The following is a 25,746-nucleotide window of genomic DNA, read 5'->3' on the forward strand; positions in this document are numbered from 1 at the left end:
ATCAGCTATAGCCAGAGAAGGAACACTGGGAAATGAGTATGAATGGTTTACATTTTTGTTTTTCTTCTCAGGTTATTTTTACCTTCTGAATCCAATTCTTCCTGTGCAATAAGAGAACTCTTTGGTTCCGCACACATATATTGTGTTATAACTATAACATATTTAACATGTATAAGACTGCCTGGCATGGGAAGGAGGTGGAGGGAGGGAAGGGAAAAGTTGGAACAGAAGTGAGTGCAAGAAATAACTGTAAAAAATTACCTATATATATGCTCTGCCAAGAAAAAGTTATGATAATAATAATAATAATAATAAAGTTACTACCCAGGGGCAATTAGGTGGTGCGGTTGTTACAGGACCAGCCCTGAAGTCAGAAGGACCCGAGTTCAAATCTGGTCTCAGACACTACACTTTCTGGCTGTGTGACCAGCCCAGGCAAGTCACTTAACCCCAAATGTCTAAGCAAAAAATAAAAAAAAATAATAAAAAAAAAAGTTACTACCTGAGAAATTTACTAATTGTATGACCCAGGACAAGTCACTCATCTGTGAAATGAGTATCACAAAAGCACCCATCTCAAAGGGTTGTTGTCATCATCAAATGACTTATGTCCAAAGTGCTATGTGAATGCTATTATGATCTGTAAGTTATTAGATACTAAGTCCTACTGATGCATTGTTGGTGGAGTTGTGAACAAATCCAACCATTCTGGAGAGCAATCTGGAATTATGCCCAAAAAGTTATCAAACTGTGCATACCCTTTGACCCAGCAGTGCTACTACTGGGCTTATACCCCAAGGAGATACTAAAGAAGGGAAAGGGACCTGTATGTGCCAAAATGTTTGTGGCAGCCCTGTTTGTAGTGGCTAGAAACTGGAAAATGAATGGATGCCCTTCAATTGGAGAATGGTTGGGTAAATTGTGGTATATGAATGTTATGGAATATTATTGTTCTGTAAGAAATAACCAGCAGGATGAATACAGAGAGGCTTGGAGAGACTTACATGAACTGATGCTAAGTGAAATAAGCAGAACCAGGAGATCATTATATACTTCAACAACGATACTGTATGAAGATGTATTCTGATGGAAGTGGATTTCTTTAACAAAGAGACCTAATTCAGTTTCAATTTATCAATGATGGACAGAAGCAGCTACACCCAAAGAAAGAACACTGAGAAATGAATGTAAACTGTTTGCATTTTTGTTTTTATTCCCAGGTTATATTTACCTTCTGAATCCAATTCTCCCTGTGCAACAAGAGAACTGTTTGGTTCTGCACACATATACTGTATCTAGATTGTATCTAGGATATACTGCGACATATTCAACATATATAGGACTGCTTGCCATCTAGGAGAGGGGGTGGAAGGAGAGAGGGGAAAAATCGGAACAGAAGTGAGTGCAAGGGATAATGTTGTAAAAAAAATTATCCTGGCATGGGTTCTGTCAATAAAAAGTTATTATAATAAAAAAAAATTTACAAAAACAAAAAATAATAATAAAAAAAGAGGAAGAGAAAAAAAAAGAGATACTAAGTCCTATGCTTGTTGACTTTGACTTGACAATTAGTAAATTAAGAATCTGAACTCCTAAAAAAAAAATTTGACTTTGTGCTAATATTTGCTACTGTGCCCTAGTAACTAATTTTGTACCTCTATGACAATACGAAACTTTGGTTTCAATTCATCTCTGTAACACTCCAGTTCCACAGACCAATGTATTTCACTCCCAGTTTCAGAATAGTACTTAAAAAGGGTGAGGAGATTAAAATTTCAGTGCTGGCCTGATAGACCCCCCCTTCTTTTTAGGGACCCCAAATCCACTTTTCAAAAGATTTCTTTAATAATTGTCTTTCATATGTTCTCTCACTCTATTTCATATTTATTAATCCTGGTGTCTATTGCATCCTTTCATTTTGTCTGTAATCTTTTCCTTAAATACATCTATCTTTTGCCAAAAAGAATGGCCATTGTGAATTCTTCACATGACTGAACTCCAACTTTTGGTGCCTGCCATCATCTGGCAAACCCCACATCATTTTTGTTTTGAACACCACATACAGCACATAGATTCTTTCAAATTCCTTTCCTTGATAACGTTAACCCTATTGTTCTCCCAATTCTATTTCATATTGGTCACTATTCCTTGTGCCTATTTTACCTCTTTATTTTCTCTGTAACCTCTTCTTCTAAATAAACCTACCACTTGCCAAAGAGAATGGCCATTGTGAATTTGTCTCATGTTTATTTCGAATTAGGAATTGCTACCCTTGACCTCATTGTACTGGACTAAGTAATAAATATTTAAGAATAGCATCAGCATAATTGTTGACATATTCCTTTATATAGATCACATTAAAAAAAAAAACAATCTGTCAATATGATTTATAAAACATCCTCAGGATACTGATTTCCTTAATTTTGCTACAAACATCGGGCCCCAGGGTTTACCTTTGTCTGGAAGCACTAATAACCCATATTCCTGTCCACTAGAAGCAAATGTGAAATCATGAGACCCTGCACTGGCCATTTCCTTCATGTCCACTGGGATTATGTTATTATGAGAATTTAGGATTTGTTCAATTACATCACTGTTTTCTGCCTTGGAAAGAGTGCATGTAGAATAAACCAGTGATCCTCCAGGACGTAATGCCTTGATTGCAGATCTACAAGTAATCAGAAAAAACAAACACATAAAGTTGATTTAAATTAAAGGAAAACACAAAAATTATTAAGTGAAAAAAAAAGTAACATAATGAAAAATTATTTCTTAATTAAGCTGATCTAGCTTTTAAGAATAAGTTAGGTCATTTTTACAATTTTTAATTCTAGTCTAAGTTGTAGCTTAACATATTCTATAATTATTGCTTTTCCAATTTTTGAAATAAGATTAATGTAAAAGTCCTTGTTTGGTTAATTTTTTTTTTTTAAATTAAAACTTTTTCTCTACAAAGTATATGCATGGGTACTTTTTCCAACATTGACCCTTGCATAACCTTTAGTTTCAAATTTTCCCCTCCTTCCCCCATCACCTCCCCTAGCTGGCAAGTAGTCCAATATATGTTAAATATGTTGAAATACATGTTAGATCAAATATATGGTATACATATTTATACAGATAACTTGTTACACAAGAAAATTCAGATCAAGAAGGAAGAAAAAGAAAAACTGAGAAAGAAAACAAAACGGAAGCAAATAACAAAAGAGACAGTGAGAATGCTACGTATGTTGTGTTCCACACTCTGTTTCCATGGTTCTCTCTCTGGGTGTAAATAGCTCTCTTCATCACTGCACAAGTGGAACTGGTTTGAATCTTCTCAGTGTTGAAGAGAGCCTCGTCCATCAGAACTGACTGTTGTATAGTCTTGTTACCGTGTATAATGATCTCCTGGTTCTGCTCATTTCACTTAGTACCAGTTCATGTAGGGCTCTCTAAGCCTCTCTGAAATCACCCTGCTGATCGTTTCTTACAGAACAATAATATTCCATAACATTTATATACCCTAATTTATTCAGTCATTTTCCAATTGATGGGCATCCACTCAATTTCCAGTTTCCTGCCACTACAAAGAGAGCTGCCACAAACGTTTTTGTACATGTGGGTCCCTTTCCCTCCTTTAGGATCTTTTGGGGATTATATCCCCAAACACTGCTGAAATCAAAGGATATGCACGGTTTGATAACTTTTTGAGCATAGTTCCAATTGCTCTCCAGAATGGATGAATCCATTCACAGTTCCACCAAAACTGTATCAGCGTCCCAGTTTTCCCATATTCCCTCCAACATTTGCCATTATCTTTTCCTGTCATCACAGCCATTCTGACAGGTGTGTAGTGGTATCTCAGAGTTATCTTCATTTGCATTTCTCTGATCAATAGTGATTTGGAGCATCTTTTCATATGCCTACAAATACTTTCAATTTCTTCATCTGAAAATTGTCTGTTGATATCCTTTGACCATTTATCAAATGGAGAATGGCTTGAACTATAATAAATTTGAGTCAATTCTCTATATACTTTACAAATGAGGCCTTTATCAGATCCTTTGGATGTAAAAATGTTTCCCAGTTAATTGCTTCCCTTCTAATCTTGTCTGCATTAGTTTTGTTTGTACAAAAACTTTTTAACTTGATATAATCAAAATTTTCTTTTTTGTGACCAATAATGATCTCTAGTTCTTCTTTGGTCACAAATTCCTTCCTCCTGAGGTCTGAGAGGTAAACTATCCTATGTTCTTCTAATTTATCTATAATCTCATTCTTTATGCCTAGATCATGAACCCATTTTGACTTTATCTTGGTATATGGTGTTAAGTGTGGGTTAATGCCTACTTTTTGCCATACTCGTTTCCAATTTTCCCAGTAGGTTTTGTCAAATGGTGAATTTTTATTCCAAAAGATGGGGCCTTCAGGCTTGTCAAATACATGTTATAGTCATTGGCTATTTTGTTCTGTGAACCTAACCTGATCAACTTCTCTATTTCTTAGCCAGTACCAAATAGTTTTGATGACCACTGCTTTATAATATAGTTTTAGATCTGGTACAGCTAGGGCACCTTCATTTGCTTTTCTCTTTAATAATTCCTTCGAAATTCTTGACCTTTTGTTCTTCCAGATGAACTTTGTTATTTTTTCTAGTTCAGTAAAATAGTTTCTTGGACGTTTGATTGGTATAATGCTAAATAAATATATTGGTTTGGGGAATATTGTCATATTTATTATATTTGCTTGACCGATCCATGAACACTTGATATTTTTCTATTTATATCTGCCTTTACTTGTGTGGAAAATGTTTTGTCGTTTTGCTTATGTAGTTCCTGACTTTCCGTTGGCAGTTAGATTCCCAAATATTTTATACTATTAACAGTTACTTTAAATGGAATCTCTCTTTGTATCGCTTGCTGTTGGATTTTATTAATGATGTATAAGAATGCTGATGATTTATGTGGATTTATTTTGTATCCTGCAACTTTGTTAAAGTTGGATTATTTCTGATAGCTTTTTAGTTGATTCTCTGGGGTTCTCTAAGTACACCATCATATCATCTGCAAAGAACTATGATTTGGTTTCATTATCTACTCTAATTCCTTTAACCTCTTTTTCTTCTCTTATTGCCAAGGCTAACATTTCTAATACAATATTGAATAGCAAGGGTGATAGTGGGCAATCATGTTTCACCCTTGATCTTATTGGGAATGGTTCCAGTTTATCCCCATTACACATACTTTTTGATGGTTTAAAATAGACTATTTTAAGGAAAAGTCCATTTATTCCTATATTCTCTAGTGTTTTTAATAGGAATGGGTGTTAGATTTTATCAAATGCTTTTTCTGCATCTATTGAGATAATCATATGGTTTTTGTTAATTTGTTATTGATGTAGTCAATTACACTAATAATTTTCCTAATATTGAACCATCCCTATATTTCTGGTATAAATCCTACTTGGTCATGGTGTATTATCCTGGAGATTATCTGTAATCTCTTTCCAAATATTTTATTTAGGTTGTTGCATCAATATTCATTGGGGAGATTGGTCTATAATTTTCTGTTTTCATCCTACTTGGTTTAGGTATCAGTACCATGTCTGTGTCATAAAAGGAGTCCTTCATTCCCTATTTTTTCAAATAGTTTATATAGTATTTGAGTTAATTATTCTTTAAATGTTCTGTAGAATTCACATGTAAATCCATTTAGTCCTGGAGATTTTTTCTTGGGGAGTTGATTAATAATTTGTTCTATTTCTTTTTCTAAAATGAGACTATTTAAGTCATTTATATCCTCTTCTGTTAATCTAGGCAATCTATATTTTTGTACGTATTGCTCCATTTCACTTAGATTGTCAAATTTATTGACATAAAATTGGGCAAAGTAACTCCTGATAATTGCTGTAGTTTCCTCTTTATTGCTAGATATTCTCCCTTTTCATTTTTGAGACTAACAATTTGATTTTCCTTTTTTTTCCTAATCAAATTAACTAAAGCTTTATATATTTTGTTACTTTTTTTCATAAAACCAACTCTTAGCTTTATTTATTAATTCAATAGTTTTTTTTTTTTTTAGTTTCAATTTTATTGATCTCTCCTTTTTTTTTAGAATTTCAAGTTTGGCATTTGATTGGGGGTTTTTAATTGGTTCTTTTTTTTGGCTTTTTTAGTTGCAAGCCCAATTTACTGATCTTCTCTTTCACTATTTTATCCAAGTAAGCATCTAGAAACATAAAATTTCCCCTTTTTACTGATGTTGCTGCCTCCCACAAATTTTGGTATGTCATCTCATTATTGTCATTTTTTGGGGTGAAATTGTGTCTATGTTTTGCTGCTTCACCCATTCATTCTTTAGGATGAGAGATTTTATTTAGATTCCAAAATTTTTATACATATTTTCCCCTGGCCCTTTATTGAATGTAATTTTTATTGCATCATGATCTGAAAAAAAAATGCACTTACTATTTCTGCCTTTCTGCATTTGATTTTGAGGTCTTTATGTCCCAAAACATGGTCAATTTTTATATAGGTTCCATGAACTGCCAAGAAGAAAGTGTACTCCTGTCTCCATTCAATTTTCTCCAAAGATATAACATGTCTAGTTTTTCTAATACTCTATTTACCTCTTTAATTTCTTTCTTATTTGTGATTTGATTTATCTAGTTCTCAGAGAGCAAGGTCGAGATTTCCCCCTATTATAGTTTTGCTATCTCTTTCTTCTTGCAACTCTCTTAACTTCTCCTTTAGAAATTTATACACTATACCACTTGGTGCATATATGTTTAATATTGATATTGCTTTGTTATCTATGGTACCCTTTAACAAGATATAGTTTCCTTCTTTATCTCTTTTGCTTTTGCTTGATCTGAGATCAGGATGGCTACACCTCCTTTTTTCCCCCCTTCATATGAAGCATAATAGATTCTGCTTCAGCCTTTTACCTTTATTTGTATGTATCACTCCGCTTTAAATATTTCTTGTAAATAACATATTGTAGGATTCTGGCTTTTAATCCAGTCTGCTAGTTGCTTCTGCTTTATGGGAGAGTTCACCCCATTTACATTTATGGTTAAAATTACTTAATTCTGTATTTCCTGCCATCTTATTAACCCCCCAAAATTATACTTTTCTCTTTCCTCTTCCCCTTTTCCTCCTCCCCAGTATTTTACTTATGAGCACTACTTGCCTCAAACAGTCCTCCCCCTTTAGAGATCCTCCTCTTTTCTTATACCTTTCCCCTACTATTTCTCTTTTCCCTTCTATTTAACCTACCCCTTCCCTTTTCCCCTTTCCCCTCCCACTTTTCTATAAGATGAGATGTTTCTCGGTGAAACCAAATATATCTAATATTCTTTCTTTGGGTCAAATCTGATGACAGTAAGATTCACACAATATTCATCACTCTCCCTTCTTTCCCCCAATTATAATGTTTTCTTTGCCTCTTCATGAGATGTAATTTCCCTCATTTTACCTGCACTTTCCCCTTTTTTTTTCCTGTTACAATCCCCTTTCCATCTCATTTCTTTTTTATATCAGTAAAATCAGATTATACATGTACTCTTAATGTTTACCCATAATAGAAATAGAGTTCTCAAGACTTTTTTTTTTCTTTTTACCTTTTTATGCTTCTCTTGAGTTCTATATTTGGAGATCAATTTTTTTTTTGTTTGTTTAGCTCTGGTTTTTTCATAAAAAATAAATGGAATCCACCAGTTTCACTGAATATCCATCTTCTTCCCTGAAAGAAAAAGCTCAATTTAGCAGGGTAATTTATTCTTGGCTGCATTCCAAGTTTCTTCACCCTTTGGAATATCATATTCCAGGCCCTTCCATCCTTTGAAGTGGAAGGTGCTAGCTCCCAAGTAATCCTTATTGTGACTCCTCAGTATCTGAATTGTTTCTGGCTTCTTGTAATATTTTTTCCTTGGTCCAATAGTTCTCAAATTTAGTTATGATATTCCTTGGGGTTTTAATTTTGGGGTCTCTTCCAGGAAGTATTGAGTGAATTCTTTCAATGGTCATTTTACCTTCTGTTTCTATGATAACTGGGCAGTTCTCTTTGATGCTTTCCGGAAAGACAGTGTCTAGACTCTTTTTTTTTCCCCACTATGTATTCCAGGGAGTCCAATAATCCTTAAATTGTCTCTCCTAGATCTATTTTCCAGGTCAGTTGTTTTCCCAATTTTTTTTTTTCCTGTTTTTTCACTTTTTTGGTTTTGCTCGAGTGATTCTTGTTGTCTCATGGAATCATTCATTTCCCATTTGTTCAACTGTGATTTTTAATGAATTATTTTCATTTACTTTTTTGTATTTGTTCAATTGAATTTTTAAATGAGTTGTTTTGTTCTATGGATTTTTTTTTTCATTTCACAAATTCTGTTTTTTAAGGAGTTAATTTTTTTTTTTCCCATTTCACAAATTGCTTTTTTAAGGAGTTATTTTCTTTTTTTGTTTCACAAATTCTGTTTTTCTGGGAGTTGCTTTTTTCCATTTTATCAAATCTATCTTTTAATGAGTTACATGCTTTTTCCATTTCACTAAGTCAATTCTGTAGTGAATTTTCTTTAATTTCTGTGTTGCTTGTTCCAAACCCTCTTGCAAATTTTTCATTTCCTTTTCCCATTTTTCTTCTAGCTCTTTTAAGATCCTTTTAAATTTCTTCTAGGAGAGCCTTGTGTGATGGGGATCAGGGTATATCACCTTTTGGGGCTTCATCTGGAGATAATCTGCCTTTAGTGTCCTCAGGATTTGAAATCTGTTCTTCTCTTTTGCCTCAGAAACTATCATCAGAGTCCTCTTTATTTTTTACTCATTTTTTTTTTTTTTTTTTAAAGTTAAGGTCTGCTTTTAGGGCAGCAGAGATTTTCCAAGCAGATGCAGCTGCTGGGTCAATCAATGCTGATTCACTCCTGGAACTGGGTGAGTGTGGCCAGGTCCTGTGAGATTCTTGTATTTTTGGGTTCACTATTGATCTTTTGTGTTTGTGTTGGATGTTTTATAATTTCTCTGCTGATCTATTGGCTTGCAATCAGAGCACAGTAGTTAACACTGCTGTAGATTTCTGTAGATTCCTCCCTGTAGATTCTCTGCCACATGGAGTCTGCCCCACTCCATGGAATCAGCAACACCCACGGAGTTAGCAACACCCCAGGACTCTGCACTGTCTGCTGTCTGTGCTGCCATTTGTGGTCAGCTGTTTGTGTAAAGATGCTTCCCTCCTGTTTCCAATTGAAACGGGACTTTTCTGGTCTGTTTCCTCCATAAATTCTCTGCAAAGTGGAATCTGCACCACCACATAGAGACTGCATTTTGCATTGTCTGTGCTGGAATTTGTACTCAGCTGATTGCACTGGCTGCCTCCTTCCCATTTCCAAAAGAGACCTTTTCTGGCAATCTTCGAAATTATCTTCTGGTGATAATTTGTTGCGCTCCCAATATTTGTGGGTTCTGCCAGTCCAGAAAATTCAGAGGCTGGATTTCATAATTAGTGTGAGGATTGTAGAGAAGGTCAGAGAGAAACGTGTGTCACCTCCACCATCTTGGCTCCGCCTTGTTTGGTTAATTCTATCATAATTCAATGTTCCTTTTGTTGAAATTGAATATATTCTGTTTTTTATTTGCAATTTTGCATCTTTTTCATCTTAGCAAATAATATTTGACTAACTATACAAACTAACCAAAAAGAGCATGTTGAAGTTATCTCAATCCAGCCTTTAACAGTCAATAGATAAGTTAACAATGTGATCATTTAACTTTATAAATTAACAAATGCTATGCATGACTGGTTGTTTTTTAAAAAAAGCAATAAATTAGTCCCCCCAAAAATCTAAATAAAGATATATATGGGAGAGGAAGATTCCTCAGAGTTTCTGGCCAAAGCAGAAATAATTGCTATTTACATTTAATCTGAGTCAATCAGGTTCCAAACAATGATCAAATGGGGCTTGGCCTGGGACCTATTGATGGCCAATCAATAAGAATCAGATTGATTTTAATTTAAAACATGGTCCTGTTGAACAAATATATGTTTCTGTTTCTTTCCTTTCTTCTTTTCTCAGAGATGAGAGTATAGGAGAAGATAGTTGAAGGATGATATTAAATGGATTCTGAAATGAAGTAGAGAACTTATGAAAATAAGTTCTACTTTCTTAGGAAAATTAGAGGTAAAAGTCTTAGCTAGGAAGATGCCTAATGATGTAAAAGGTTTAAGGAACTTTGAGAGAGTCTCCATATATATATTGAGATTTGACAATCAACTATGTGACAAACCATGTCCCTCTTCATCTGTCTAGCTGTCACAGTACTACAGATGGACTTCTAGATTATCTAGTCCAACTCCCAAGCACTAAAGAAGTCTCTATTATAGTCTCATTCATTGCCTCTGATGCTTAAACTACACCACAGAGGAACCACAAAAAAAAATATGAAAATATGGATGTCATTACCTTTTATGTCATTAACTAATCTTAAAGAAGTCAGATTATACAATAGTATCCAAGCAAAAGATACCGATACAGAAATCTCAAAAATATATTTTAGTCACTGTCCCACAACTGCTAAGGCTACAGCCAAATCATTATGATTCCATGTTATGACATACATCCAAAAGAAATACATTCATCAACATTATGTTGTTGGGCTTCAGTTTTTTTTTAGTTGTGTCTGACTCTTCATATCTCTACGTAGAGTTTCCTTAGCAAAGAAACTGAAGTGGTTTGCCATTTCTTTCTCTAACACATTTTATAAATGAGCAAACTAAGGCAAACAGGGGTAAGTGACTTGCCCAGGGTCACACAATTAGTGTCTAAGGCCAGAATTTAATTCATAAAGATATTTCTTCCTGATGCCAGTCTCAGCTCTCTATCCAATGTGCCACTAGCTGCTCAAAGCTAATCAAATTAGCTATGTATTCTGACTTTTTTTTTACTCCAAAGTTTATAATGTAGCTATCTAAAAGTAAATTGTTGGGCTACAACTAGCAATGTTAGTTTCTAAATAGAAATTATGTGACAAGTCTCTTTCACTACTATAATGGTGAACTGCAGGATCCTAGAACACTCTTTTTTGGAATACTATATAATTTGGGGGATTTTCTGGTTGCCTATATTATAATTTTTTTTCTTCCTTATGGCAGCTATGGATTTTTAAAGTTCCATAAGACTGTTTGAAAAGGTCAAAGATACTTCCTAAAATAGTCAATGTTAATTTCATGAAATGATAAAATTCATATTGACAGATATTAATGATGAAAGATCATGTGGATATTATGCAACTAGGCAGTCTTACCAAGTACTGACATACTATCATATATCAGAGTTTCTCTCAAGGGATCAAGTAACCTGAATAATGCCACATAAATAGAAAAATAAAATAACAAATTTAATCAGCAAAATAACTATTTAACAATACCATAAAGAGAATCATAGAATTTGAGAGTGAGAATGGATCTAATGGCCTTTTAGTTTAGCTCATATACAATTGAAATCTCTACATGTCTAATGAATCCTTAATCAATCTTTTGACTTTTTCTGAGGTGGAAGATTCTACTACCTCTCTAGATATTCCATTTCACATAGGACAAGCTCTAATTATTAGGAACTTGTTTCCTGAAAGTAAGCCTAAATTTGCCCCTTCATAACTTTTCTCTATTGCTTCTTCAGAACAAGTGTTATCCCTTTTTAACATTATATTCCTTTAAGTATTTGAAGAAAGTATTCATACTATTACCAGGTTATCCATTCCCAGGTCTTCACATTTGTCCTCATATGACAAGGACTCAAGAACATTTAATATCTCGTTTGTCCTATTCTGAACAATAAAAGTTGTTGATGTCAATGTCCTTAACTAGCGTGGCCAGAATGAAACAAAAAACTCCAGGTAAGGTCTGATAGAGAGCAATGATATTATTACTTCCCTTATTCTGGAAGTTATGCTTCACAATAGAGCCCATGGTCATATTAGCTTTTTTGGAAGCTACATCACACTGTTGACTCATATTGAGCTTGCAGATCACCAAAATTCAGATGAACTGCTAATTATGCTTTCCTCAGCTTGCACTAATAAAGCTGACTTTTAAAAACTCAAATGTAACACTTTAGAATGATTCCAATTTAGTTTCATCTTATTGTATCTTTTTCAATGATTTGGCCCAGTAAAATCCTTTCAGATCTGAACATTTGTCAACTGTGCTAGCCATCTCTCTCAGCTTTCTGCTATTTATAAATTTAATAAGCCAACAATATATGTAGTTATCCAAGTCACTGTTAAAATTTTGAACAGCATAGGCATAGGTACAGATTCCTAGAATACTCCATTGGAGACCCATCTTTGAATCTGGCCATCCAGCCAACCCTGATTCCACCAGTTATTATCTAGTCCATATTTCTCCACATTGTCCACCAAGAATAAGATGAGATAACTTTATCAAAAGCTTTACTAAAATCTAGATAAAGTATATCTGCAATATTCCTTTCAAATGCTAGCTCAGAAATTGTGTCAAAATACAATGAGACTAATATGGCATAATCTGTCCTTAGAAAAAGTCGTGATATTTTTGCAATCATTGTTTCCAACTGTAGATTTTAGAAAATTATTTCTTTATTGCTATCTTCTAATATTCTCCTAGGACTGCAAGTCAAACTCACTAGTGTATAGTTTAAAGTCTCACTTCTCTTTTTTTAAAATCACGAAAATTTTCCTTCTCCAAACTTGTGGTACCTGTTTTTATTTTTCCTATGATCTTTCAAATATCATTGACACTGTCTCAATCACATCTAACCAGCTGTTTTTGGATCTAAGGATATAATTCATGTAGTTCAGATGACTTGAATTCATCAAGGATGACTAATTACTATCTCTTCAGTTATCATCGACATCAACTGTTTCCTGAAAGCCACTGGGAACACTAGTAAAAGGCATTGGCTAGATCTGCTTGGGGCTCCAGAGAGTCTTTTCCTGCTGTCAGCCCTTATAAAAGAGGTGAGGGAATCTGCTTCTGAAAGTTGTGAAGCAAACAACAATACTATATGATGACCAGTTCTGATGGACCTGGCCATCCTCAGTAACGAGATCAACCAAATCATTTCCAATGGAGCAGTAATGAACTGAACCAGCTACGCCCAGAGAAAGAACTCTGGGAGATGACTAAAAACCATTACATTGAATTCCCAATCCCTATATTTATGCCCACCTGCATTTTTGATTTCCTTCACAAGCTAATTGTACAATATTTCAGAGTCTGATTCTTTTTATACAGCAAAATAATGTTTTGGTCATGTATACTTATTGTGTATCTAATTTATATTTTAATATATTTAACATCTACTGGTCATCCTGCCATCTAGGGGAGGGGTTGGGGGGGTAAGAGGTGAAAAATTGGAACAGGAGGTTTGGCAATTGTTAATGCTGTAAAGTTACCCATGCATATAACCTGTAAATAAAAGGCTATTAAAAAAAAATAATAAATAAATAAATAAATAAAAAATGAAAGTTGTGAAGCAAAGCAAAGTTTCTACTCCCCAATTCAAAGCAAGCAAAAATATTCTGGCTGTTTTAGTTCTTCTTACTGTGTGAGAAAAGAAGGCAAGACTGAACTGAAATAGCTGAAGAGACAGAAAAGCTTCCAAAAGACATTAGAGTGTGATGAGGCAGGCCTAGGAGAGAGAGGTCTTAAACCCTCTGCTATCTGAAGCTGCAGTGAAGCCCAAGGGCATGAGGCTCTGTTGTTGCAGAGAGGTGGTCACAGAGCTGGAGCCAGCCTCTTTCTTCTAGTTCCCTGTGTCCTTAACCTGGCTTCCAATACACAGCTCGGGAAGTATGGTCCTGAAGCTGTTACTTCTCTTGTGACTCTGCTGTCCTGGGTTTTATTTCAACTTTGTAATATGTGAAAGTTTGAGAAAGTGAGCTGACAGAATACTGGACCCCAGAATCCAAACCAGCAGTGCTCAAAGGAATGCCTGGAAACCAGCCTGACAGATAACCCAGAAGTCAAGATACCACATGCTACAAGAAAGACAGCTCATTACCAGGTGTGTCACATTAAGAAGCAAACTTGGTAAATTGATAGGTCAGTGCTTGAAGTTTGAGCCCACCCTGCCAGGATCCAAAGAGATAGTGTAGAGTTCAGAAGGGCTGGGTTCTGGAGATGGGAGGCTATTTATACTTTCTTTGTTGAGGCATCTTTTTGATGTTAACTGGCTGGATGAAATTTGGGCATTATTTGCTGGCAATTATCACTGGAAAAGACATCTCAATAGAATCTCAATAGGAACTCAATAGGAACTCATGGCATTAGAGAGAATTACTCCAGTTCCTCAAAGGTACCTGTACATCTTGAAAAAAGTAATGCAGCCTTGTTCATGGGCTGATTCATCAGTTGAGAGTGGGATTCAGGAGAAGGATTCTCAGAGTTTATAGGCCAGATCAAGAATTGATCAGTATTTCACCACTGCATTCCATTTGCCTACCATGAAAGATCTTGTGCACAGCAAATGTCAAATTAATTAATTGTCAAATGAAGCAAAAATCAAATAAAAAACAAAACCTAAATTGGTGAATTTCCCATGTACCCATGTAGGTTTCTTGTGACAAATGCCATTTTTTTGTCATTAATGAAATTCTTTCCTTTGGTATCTTGAGCATTTTATTCTTAAATTTTATCCTTCCTGAAGATGACTCCCCTTGTGGCATTTTAGATCTTCAGCTCCTATTTCTTCCCTGAACTCTTTAAAATCCTTTTCCCCAAAATTTAGAGTGTCAGACTATACCCATATTTCCTTTCCTCTATCACAAGGGAATCATCAGTTTTCCTAAGGGTTCCCATTATTTCAGCACTAGCAACAAGTTCTACCTGTTAGGGAAAACTATATCTTGAAGAGAATTTCTCTTTGCTGGTTTCTCCACCTTTCTAAATATAAAATTATCCTAGTCCAGAGAATTTTGTAAATAAAGAATCAATAAAAAAGTGATTATCTAAATAATGTAGAAATAAATAAATGTCCCAGAGAAGGTACAATGATTGTACCTTCTACTAGGATTGAGCACTATGTATATTGGCAGACAGTCCTGGCAGTATCCTGTATAGGATACTTTTGTTTTTCTTTGTGAAGAGAATTCAAAACGCAGTGCAGGAAATGACTGCCAGATGAAAATCATCAATCTATCAGTAAGCATTTACTTACCCATTAATGTGTGCCATACATCATGAAAAATAAAATTAATTTTTTAAAGTCCACCTTATTCCCCTCATCTACTTCCTTAACATTTTAAATAACTTTGGTCAAAATCTGAGTGCCTAGAACTCCCTCTATTCTAATCAGCACTATAGCATGGAAACAGACACCCAGTCATCTACCAGAAGTTGAGAAAAAAAAAAATTACTTTTAAAGAAGAAAATAGTTGATTAGAGCAAAAACTAAAACAAAAACAAAAAACACAATGCTATTTTGCTTTTGTAAAATGACAGGATCAAATTCTAGAGGTTGTCAATAATTTAGAGACTGGTACTGTGATAACTAAAGCTCAACAAAAAGGACAAATGCAATCTATATAGCTGATGTCAACTACATTGACAAGAGGAAATCTTTACAACTCTCCTAGAATGATAAAGTCGGACAGGTTTCTCTCTAATTTGGGCAGGGGGAAATGGTATAAACTATCACAGTGATAGTGACCTAAGTTGTCATAAGATGGTCATAAATAAATGATATTAGAATGATACTGTTAAATTAGAGGAAGAAGCAAATACTTCTTATATTTTGTTATGTTTATATTGTATAGAGAGATTCATTTGTCATATAAGAAAAAGGAAAACCAATTGTTGGGCCATGATGTGCATTGCTTTGAACCATTTCAATATCTACCACTGAAATGGTCCAAAGCAGTGTGCACCATGGTCCAACAATTTTCAGTTAAGTCATTCCAAATGAGAAATGGTTCATGAACTTTTCTTCCTCTAATATAGCAACATCTCTAGCCTTTTAGTCATAGTTAATATGATGCTATTCACCTGTGATATTGCCACTAAGTTTTCGAATCAAGTTACTCTGTGAATGGACTCATCTATTCTGTAACCTGATTTAAGTAACTTTATCTACCACTGAACTGCTTACATCTGAAATAAAAACTATTAATCTTCTAATCATACTTAATGACAACTTAGTAAAGGATAGTGATGGCTATCTTATTACCTAATTGCAGCAGAAGTGGTAATTTTATTACTAACAATCAAACGAGCTGAATACTATCCCCAACATTATCACTTCTGCAGAGAATGTGTGAATATTACGGTAGGCTTTCTACTTCATTTGGTAAAAAAAAAAGAAAAAAAAATTGGGAACAGTGGGAACAGTACTTCTACAAGAAAAAGTACTTGCCAAGCAGCTAAATAATTCCATCATTTCCCATAGGTTTCCTACCTATGTGCTGATCACAAAACCTTTCTAGACTAAGAAATTTGATAATACTATGGGATCTGAAACTGTATTGCTATAGGAAAAAAATTATTCAATTAAATACATATAATACTTTCATCACATAACTAATCAAAGGTTTATTTTTTTCAATAAAAACAAAACCCTAAATCAAATATTGTTAAGTAAAAATGGCAAAATCCCCCTCTCTCGCTGTTTCAGAGGAATATCTGTGTTGTGTAAAATATTTAAGAAGGCATACATTTAATAGCTTAGTAATTCTTCAATGTTCTCCAAAACAAGATTATTTAATACCAAAATCAAATTGCAAATTTTAAAATGTAATGTAGTATCCTTTTGGTAAATCATTTAAAAAATTTCATTATCATGAACTTAATAATATTTAATAAAAAATTAAATATATAAGAAAGAATACCATAAAGAAACTGAATTTCTTTTAGGCACCACTTTTATTTATAAACGGTATATATACATACATACAAATGTAATATATACACTTATACAATCTATACTGAAATAGGGAGGTTGACAAAGAGAACAGACAGTCCCTATACCCAGGGAATAGAATCCTTCCTTTTCACCTCTACCTCTCAAAAATGTCTTGCTTCTTTCAAGATGCAAATGAAATTCCATTCACTACAGGATGTCTTTCTTTGTTCCATTTGCCTCTAGTGCTTTCTCCCCTATTTAAAAATATCTTATAACATAGCCTATTTTGTAAATGTATTATTAGAACACAAGATCCTTGAGAGGAGGAACTATTTTTTACTTTTGCTGTATATCCTCAGCATTTAGCATAGTGCCTGGCACAATGGCTTTTGCTATATATAGATGTATGTGAACACATACAGACAAATTTCAACATATATTTTTTCATATATATCTACAAAGGTTTCCTAAGTGAAAACTAAAGTACACATGCACACATTTATATACAAATGTAAAGACTACATGTATAAGTACATGTCTATATACTGTTTCCTTAAGGAAGCCCCTTAAAAATCTCTTAAATTATTTAATGCTCATAGGTTGCTGAAAAGTAACCTATTAGAGTTAATAGTAATAATAATAATAATAATAATAATAAAACTATTAGAGATAAAGCAAAACACTGGTCAAAATTACAAAACTTCTCCTGACTTTACATATTAAAGATAACTTAATTGGACTAAGGTACAATTATTTTAAATTGTGAAGCATCTATTAAATATGCAAAAAAAATTAAGGAAATTTATCAATAGAAGCACTAGGTACCTATATTCTCAAGTCTTCCTGCTCAAATAAAAATCATATTTTGTCAACATAATATCAGATTATGAGGAAGTAGAGGTGATAACATTAAGTGAATCAGTCCTCTTCTCCAAAACATGGAAGAAAGATAATTAAAAGTGGTTCAATTAACAAAAGAGTTCATTTTCCTAGATTTGCTTTGTTCCAACTTAACTGTTTTTGAACTATTAACACTTCCCAGAAAACTAATGTACAAATATTTCTAATTCACAGAAAGTAAAAACTGAAAAAGACTATGTAATAGGAGTTGATATACTAGGGGCCAGGATAAAGTAAAAGTGGTATAACCAAAACATAAGACATGAATTTTATGTTCCAGTACAAAATTCATGTCCAACTACTAGTAATAGGTAAATTATAATTAGCAAGGAAAACAGAAGAAATTGACTAGTTGGCTTTAATGCCTTATTTTTAAAAGAAAAAATACCAGCCTGGAAAAAATATGAACATGACTGAAAAACTAGAATATTTTAGAATAGCATGGAGACTTGATAGTTATTAAAAATCACAAAATGAAGGCTGTTTCATACCAACATCAAATTAAACAATGAAATGCTATGTCATTTTATTGAGGTTGGGGGAGGAAGAATCTTAAGCATTTCAAATAAAATATGGCATTTTTATAAACACATTAAAGGTCTTGGCATAGTACTTTAATACAAATTCCATTTTCTAAGTATTTCTTTTGGCAAATAATTAGATGCTTAGCATTCTGTTGTGTTAGTAATTAAAATTAGATCACAAAATTTAACCATTTTCTGCATTCTGTGTTTTTGAAACACAAAAATGAAGGCAAAATGCAAAAACAAACAACAGCAACAGTGCCATCTTTTGGTCAAAACCACAAACAGACTTTGTTTTTATATTAATGCCATAAGTCATGATCATCAAGAAAACAAATCCTTTTGAGTATTTTATTCCCTATATTGGGCTTGAAGTCATGTTAACTATCTTTCCCAATAACAATTTGATAAAAATAATTACAGAAACCAATATTCTGGGAAAAAAAATTTAAAAGACCAAATGATATTCAGATTCTACTTGTACCCTTCTTCTCACGAAAACCTAACAATTAAACTCAGAAAGACTTTTATTTTTCAGCCTTTCTATCTATTACTTTGACTACTGCAAATAGTCTTCTCATTAGTCTTTCTGATAGACTCACAAAAATCTTTTTTCCAATCTATGCTTCGTGGAACAGATTAATTTTCCTGCTAATTCCAATTGAAAACCTTCAGTCCCTCATCACTATCAACAAGGTAAGACAGAAACTCTTTAGTTCACATTTAAGGTCTTCCATAGACTTGTTCCAATCTTCCCAGACTTAATTTCTTCTATTTTTCTTCACTTATACTCTATATTCTGGTCAAATTGGGCAAATATCTGTTCTCCAATTATTGTCCTACATCTGTCTCATTAATATGCTCTGTATGCTCTTGGATACTAGAAATGTCTTGATCTGGAGTCCAACTTTTGCTCTTCCTCACTCCCCTCTAATTTTTCCTGACTTTATACCAATTTATCTCTGTGAGCCTCATTTATCTCATCTGTAAAAATAAAGTAGTTAAATGTTTAACTTCTAAGGTTCTTTCTAGTTCTGCACCTAGGGTATGGTTGATGAACTGAATTCAAAACAATTTCATTTGCATTTGAGGGGATAAAGTGAGATCAACAAATTTCCTTTTGAGATCACACTCGATAATTTTTCAGCTCAGAGAGACCTGTTTCATAAAATGAAGTTACTTTACAGGAGTTCAACTAAAAACAGTAATTAACACTGCCAAATGAATCTTCTGTCAGAAATTTAAACCTTTAAAAAAAAAAAAAAAAAAAAAAAAAAAAAGGACATTTTTAAAAGAAAAGGAAATGGATGCTGAAAAACATCCTTACATGTAATTTGGAAAAATAAAACGCTATTTAAAAAAAAAATCCTTTCCTAAATTGTCAAATCTGATTGAGTGGGTCGTCTCACCAATTTCACATTTAATCGGATGATAAAATATGAGCTAAGTCTTGAAGGAAGCTGGATAGGGAAATTTGTAAACAGAAGAGGGAGACAGTGGGCAAGTGGGCCATCCAGTATAAAAAAGAAAAGAGTAACAATAATAGTTACCATTTACATTGTGTCTATGGTTTTCAATAAGCTTTACAATCATTATCTTATTTAATGCTCACAATTTGAGAGGCAAATGCTATTAAACCCTCCACTTCATAGATGAGGAAACTGAAGCCACAAGAGATTAGGTGATTTGGCCAGGCTCACATAACTGTTAAAGTATCTCAGACTAGATTTACACTTAGGTCCTTCTGAGCCCAAATCAGCACTCTATCCATTGTGACACATGGATTTAGTAGACAGCATGTCATTTGTCAGGTAGCAAGTAAGAATTATAGCTATATTATAGAGTACATAAAGTGGATTAAAGTATAAAATGACTGGAAAGGTAAGATGTCAAACAATGAGGGAGCTACTGAAGTTTTTTGAGTATGGGATAACAAGAGTCAAATCTAAGTTTGCTGAAAATAAATTTTGCATCTGAGTTGAAGATGAAGTGGAGTGAGAGACTTAAGGCAAGGGGACAGATAAGGAAGGAGAGAAAAAGACAACCAAAACACAGAGATGGGAGGAGAGACAGAGAGACAGAGACAGAGAGGAGGGAAGCAGGATGGTTTTCATCCTAAAAAAAAAATTATGGATGTAAAGCATGTAAGGAAGAGGCTTTATCATTTCAAGAAATTAAATTCACCAAGAAAATAATTTATTGAGCAAAGTGAGGAAAAAACCTGCTAATACAGGTTAATATTAACAGTCTCCTAAAGAAATCAAATGGAATTTATTATTAACTATTTGCCAATACAATGTATTTCATGGATTATTTTAAAGTCATGCTGAGGTAGCTCCTGGAATTAGAATTAGCAACTTTGATTCCAGGGAAAATGTCTGGAGCCATCACTGCGTTTCTAGTAATGTAGAGGGAGAGGTTGTTTTAGTGAGTATGGTAAACAGAAGGATAAATGAAACAAAAAATGTTTTATTAATACGATTTAGCATCCAATAGGATTATCTGTATTATTACTAGATATTTACTAAAATAAAATTAATATTTTAGCCAGTTATTAATTAGGAGGCTTCTTGCCTCATATATATATATATATATATATATATATATATATATTTTTTTAAATATGCCTTTTCTCCCAACTCTTTAACTCTCTATGTTGGATTTCTTTTCTTTCTCCAGGCATCTATTGCAGTTTGTTTTACCTTCATTTCATTCCTAGTCTTTCCTCAGATTTTTTGGCTTTTTTAGCAATTTATTTCCAATCTTTTTAATTACTCCTGGACCTTATCATTCATGATTCTATATACACTGATTTTTAACTACATATTTTTTAAAAGAAAAGAAAGAAGGAAAAGTGATCTCAAGGAAAGAATCTCAGCAAAATCCAGAAGGGAACAGAAAATAAAAATATTAACTTTATTTGTCATTTCTTGATTTGGTTCTTCTATATGAGATGATGAAAAAGATTTTGTCTCTTATTTTGCATATTTATTTCATTGTTTTTATTATGGTTATTAAGTATTTAATAAAAACGACTTCAAAAAGAAATTCTGATTTCTAAAAAAAAGTTAATATTTAAACATGATTCTTACTTAAAGAACATTCTACTTAATAGGCACATTTTTACAAATTTACCAAATTTTCCTCTTCCAAAATTTCACAAAATAATGTTTTTATTTGTGAAATATAGAAAAGATAAAAACAGAAGGATCAGTGTTTTAAATGTGGTTAATTTCTTCTGATGAAATGGGTGACATGATGCATTGCTGCAATAAGACACTTATATTTTGTTTCTGTTTTTTTCATTTAAAATCATGTATTGCTGATTGCCAGATAACAATCTGTTGGTCAATAATAAGAGGGTTTCTGAGACAAATGGTGAGGTACAAACCAGACTATTCCTCAATCCCACTTCTAAATCATATAATTCAATATTGAGGTGCGTACCAAACCACTCCTCAGCTCTACCTCTAAGCCATAAAGTTAACATATCAATGACATGAAGAACTGGATCTTTCTGTCTTTTCCTATAAATTTATTCTCTTGCTCCTACTTCTATGCTAAATCCTTTTTGGAAACTGGCCCACTTCAATTGATGTTACAATTATAATAAATTTTGGGCCTTGATTTGAAGATGGGTTCAAGCCCCAATTTTTTTTTTTTGTTTTTGAGATGCCTCATGTCACTGGTCTGCAACCCAAACCTTTTGGAGTCTCCTTCTGAATCTCGACATTACCACTAACAATAAAAGTTTCCCACATTGCACAAAATTTCAACAACATTCCACCTACAGAATGATAATGATCATCTATTCTTCTACTTTTTCAACCCTCTCATTTTTAAAAAATGGCTTCTGGCACACTAAATGTAACAGTTTTATCTGTAGCAGTCTTATAAATACAATAGAAAAGTCTAATGTTCTGATTATTATTATTATGGTTAACTGATAAACTGATAAATAACTGAGTATTATAAATAACACTCAATACTAAGCCCATATTTTGGGATATATATATACTGTCTTCACGATCCCTTGAACTTAAAGTGAAAAATTCTTCAGCAATATAATGGATAGAATATTCAGTCTAACATCAGGAAAACCTGAGTTCCAATCCAGCTTTAGATACTTACTAGCAGTATGACTTTAGGCAAATCACTTACCTCCAGTCTACTTCAGTTTTCCCAGTCGTACTTCACAGGTATATTATGAGAAGCAAATGATATAATATTTGGAAAAGATACAACACAGTGCTTGGCAAGCATTATACAAATGCTTATTCTTTCCTCCATTATATTATGAGAAAATATATATTCTTAGGTTTGCACTTTAAGGAGCTACTCCATTGAGGTTAATCCCTGGTGACTGAGAAAGATCATATACATATAAAAGACCTTGGAAATCATCTAGTACAATCCCCTTATTTCACAGTAAAAAAGCTAAGGCCTAGAGAAAACAATTTTTCCAAGGTCACACACTCAGTAAGTGGTAAATAAGCACTTTTGCCACTATAATCATGATGCTATCTAGAAAAGGAACATTTAAAGAGTTTGTAACTCTAAACCTGAGTGTGGATTTATGATCTATTTAAGTGTGATACTATTAAAAAAAATTACAACTTTTTAATAACTATAAACAACTTAGATCAGGGATTCTTAACTTTTTTGGTGTCATGGACCCCTTTGGCAGTGTGGTGAAGCCTAAAGATTCCTTTCCCAAGTAAAGTTTTTAAATGCATTTAAAAAAAAAAAAAGATAAGAAAAGAAATGAATTATGTTCAAATAAAGGTGTAATCTTTTTCCCTTTAATGGACCTCCTAAAGTCCTTCCATGGGCCTGTATGTGAAAAATCTCTGACCTTTTAAAAAATACAGGTAAGGCAGCTCCTTCCTATAATTCTAGTATTACTAAAAAAAGACCGAATAGTCCCTTAGAAGATATCAAATTTTCAAAGTTATCAACTTTTATTTCAGATAAGATTCAGTCAGTGGTTTATTAAAAAAAAAAAATCTATGCAACAACAAAAATATGTTATACTAAAGTTCTATAATATTTTAATACAGAAATGCAAAAAAAAAAAAAAAAGATGCAGAGTTTAAGGAATAACAGTGAATCCTATGTTCCTCTTCCTAATAAGGTAATCCAGAGTATGCACTTCAGTTATTTTTTGGAGGAGAAAAAACCTATAGAGCGAGTAACTTTATATATTAGATTGAATTTCTGATCAACAAAACATGAAAAATACTACTTCTCAATAAGATGCATAAAGATGAATTAAAGGCAGCCAAATACTGCATATATAATACATATTACTATTAAAGTAAAAATTTCAATGCTCCATCAAAATCACATATGTATTAATAATCATTTTAAGTTAAATTTTAGTTAGATTTCAGGAGAAGGATAACAGCCAAAAAATGAGTACCTGCATAAGTGAAGCCTTAAGAATAACAAAGACTATGTATTTGGAAGTTCTGGAAGGGTATATTTAAGTACAGTTTTGAAAGAACACAGAGGGAGGGAAGGAGCTAAAGTGATACAGAAAAAAGTCAGGGACTCGCTTGAGTTCTCCCAAATTTTCTTCAAACAACTTTAAATAATTTTAACATCTAAAAATAAATTTTGGGTGGCAGAATCCATAAAACAATGGGTGAAACAATTTTCCAGTCCAAGACAAATTACAGGGATTTTCACAAAGGTCTGTCTCTCCTAGGTAAAAGAAAGTAGCATAGTGCAAGTAGTATCTGGGCAGGCCAAGGGGGAAATGCCTAAGCCTGGCACAGGTCAGCAAATAACCCTATAGGTCTTGGCACAGAAAATCAGCTGTGAAGCCTCTGACCACCAATGTAGCAAGCCAATGGCCAGGGCCATGGCTTAGGCTCAAGAAGCTTGGGCAGTTTCACCACTTTTCCCCTACCCCCTGCCCATATCCCAAGAAAGAAGTTGGAAAATAAGTCCCCAGCACTCCCATTCCCTCCTTAAAAAACACAAAGTAAACATAAGACTTAACTAGGGAAAGCCTCCATAGTAACAGAAGAGATCAAAACACAAAATTAGAAGAAGACAACAATGTCAAAAAGCCTACATTCCAAGCCTCCAAAATAAATATGAATTGGTTGCAGACCCTCAAAAAATTTCTGGAGGAGGTAAAAAAATTTTCAAAATCAAATAAGAAGTAGAAGAAAAACTGGGGAAGGGAGGGAGTTATGCAGGAGAATTATGACCCTCCCCCCATAAGTCAACCACTTGGTAAAGGAAGCACAAAAAATCCAAGAAAGATGTAAAAAATTCACTGAAGACAGCAATTTCTCAAAAAGTAGAATTGCATAAATGGAAAAAAAAGGTACAGAAATTAAATGAAGAAAATAATTTCTTAAAACTCAGAATTGGGGAAATGGAAACTAATGACTCTATGAGACAATATGGAATCAAACAAAATCAAAAGAATGAAAAACTGAAGAAAAATGGATGAAAAAATTGTGATACATATCATGGGGAAAACAACTGACCTGGAGTAGATCCAGGAGAGAGAATTTAAGAATTACTGGACTACAAGACAATTCTGATAGTCTTAGATGGAAAATGTCATCCACATTCAGAAAGAGAACTATGGAGATTGAATGTGAATTGAAGTATAGTATTTCATCTTTTATTTTTCTTTGATTGATTTTTCTTTTTTGTAAATTTTTCTCTTTTGTTCTAATTTTTCTTGCACAAGACAAATCTGGAAACATGTTTTAAAGTATTGTATGTATATGACCTTTATTCAGGTTGCCAGCTGTCTTGGGGAAAGGAGAAGTAAGGAAGGAAGGAGAAAAAAATATGGACACAATATCTTACAAAAATGAAAGTTGAAAACTATCTTTACATGTATTTAGAAAAAATAAAATACTTTTGGGGGAAAAAAATTACGGACTATCTAAAAGCCAATATGTATTTAAGAAGAGCTTGGACATTATTATTTTTAAGGAAAAATGCTGTTATCCTAGAACCAGATAGTAAAATAATAACTGAAACAATCCACCAATCACCTCCTGAAAGAGATTACCAAATAAACTCTGAGGAATTTTATAGACAAATTCCAGAACTCTCAGATAAAGGAGAAAAATAATATAAAAAGCCAGGAAAAAAGCAATTCAAATAGTAAGGGGTTACACTCAGGAATACAGAGGATTTATTAAAGGATCAGAATGTATTTGGAATCTGATATTCCAAAAGACAAAGGAACATGGATTACTCAAGAACAATTTAGCTAGCAAAACTGAGCATAATCCTTCAGGGGGAAAATTAAGCCATTGAATGAAATAGAGGACTTTCAAGCAGTCCTAATGAAAAGACCAGAGCTAAACAGAAAATTCAATTTTCAAAAAAAAAAAGATTCAAGAGAAATATATAAAGGTAGCCTGGAAAGAGAATACAAGTTTTCAATGAAATTAAATTGTTACATTCCTACATGGGAAGATACTTGTAACTCTTAAGA

General features: G+C 33.3%; 1 protein-coding gene across 17 annotated transcripts in view; it reads right to left on the reverse strand.

Moving 5' to 3' along the window:
- Positions 1-25,746, reverse strand: part of NSUN3 (NOP2/Sun RNA methyltransferase 3) — a 351,925-nt gene that overhangs the window by 287,599 nt on the left and 38,580 nt on the right. For 9 of the 17 annotated variants that reach the window (XR_004232888.1, XR_004232887.1, XR_004232886.1 and 6 more), the window contains exon 6: positions 2,590-2,668. The exons of 7 other annotated variants lie outside the window; for them this stretch is intronic. Coding sequence is in view for 7 of the 10 variants with exons in the window: in XM_031958893.1 (XP_031814753.1) it covers positions 2,590-2,668 (79 nt within the window). In the remaining 3 variants the exon portion in view is untranslated. Of the gene's footprint in view, positions 1-2,379; positions 2,669-25,746 lie in introns of those variants that run through there. One more of the 17 variants, XM_003766785.4, reaches the window with a different exon arrangement.

Source organism: Sarcophilus harrisii, chromosome 3 (assembly GCF_902635505.1).
Source record: "Sarcophilus harrisii chromosome 3, mSarHar1.11, whole genome shotgun sequence".
Lineage (NCBI taxonomy): Eukaryota > Metazoa > Chordata > Mammalia > Dasyuromorphia > Dasyuridae > Sarcophilus > Sarcophilus harrisii.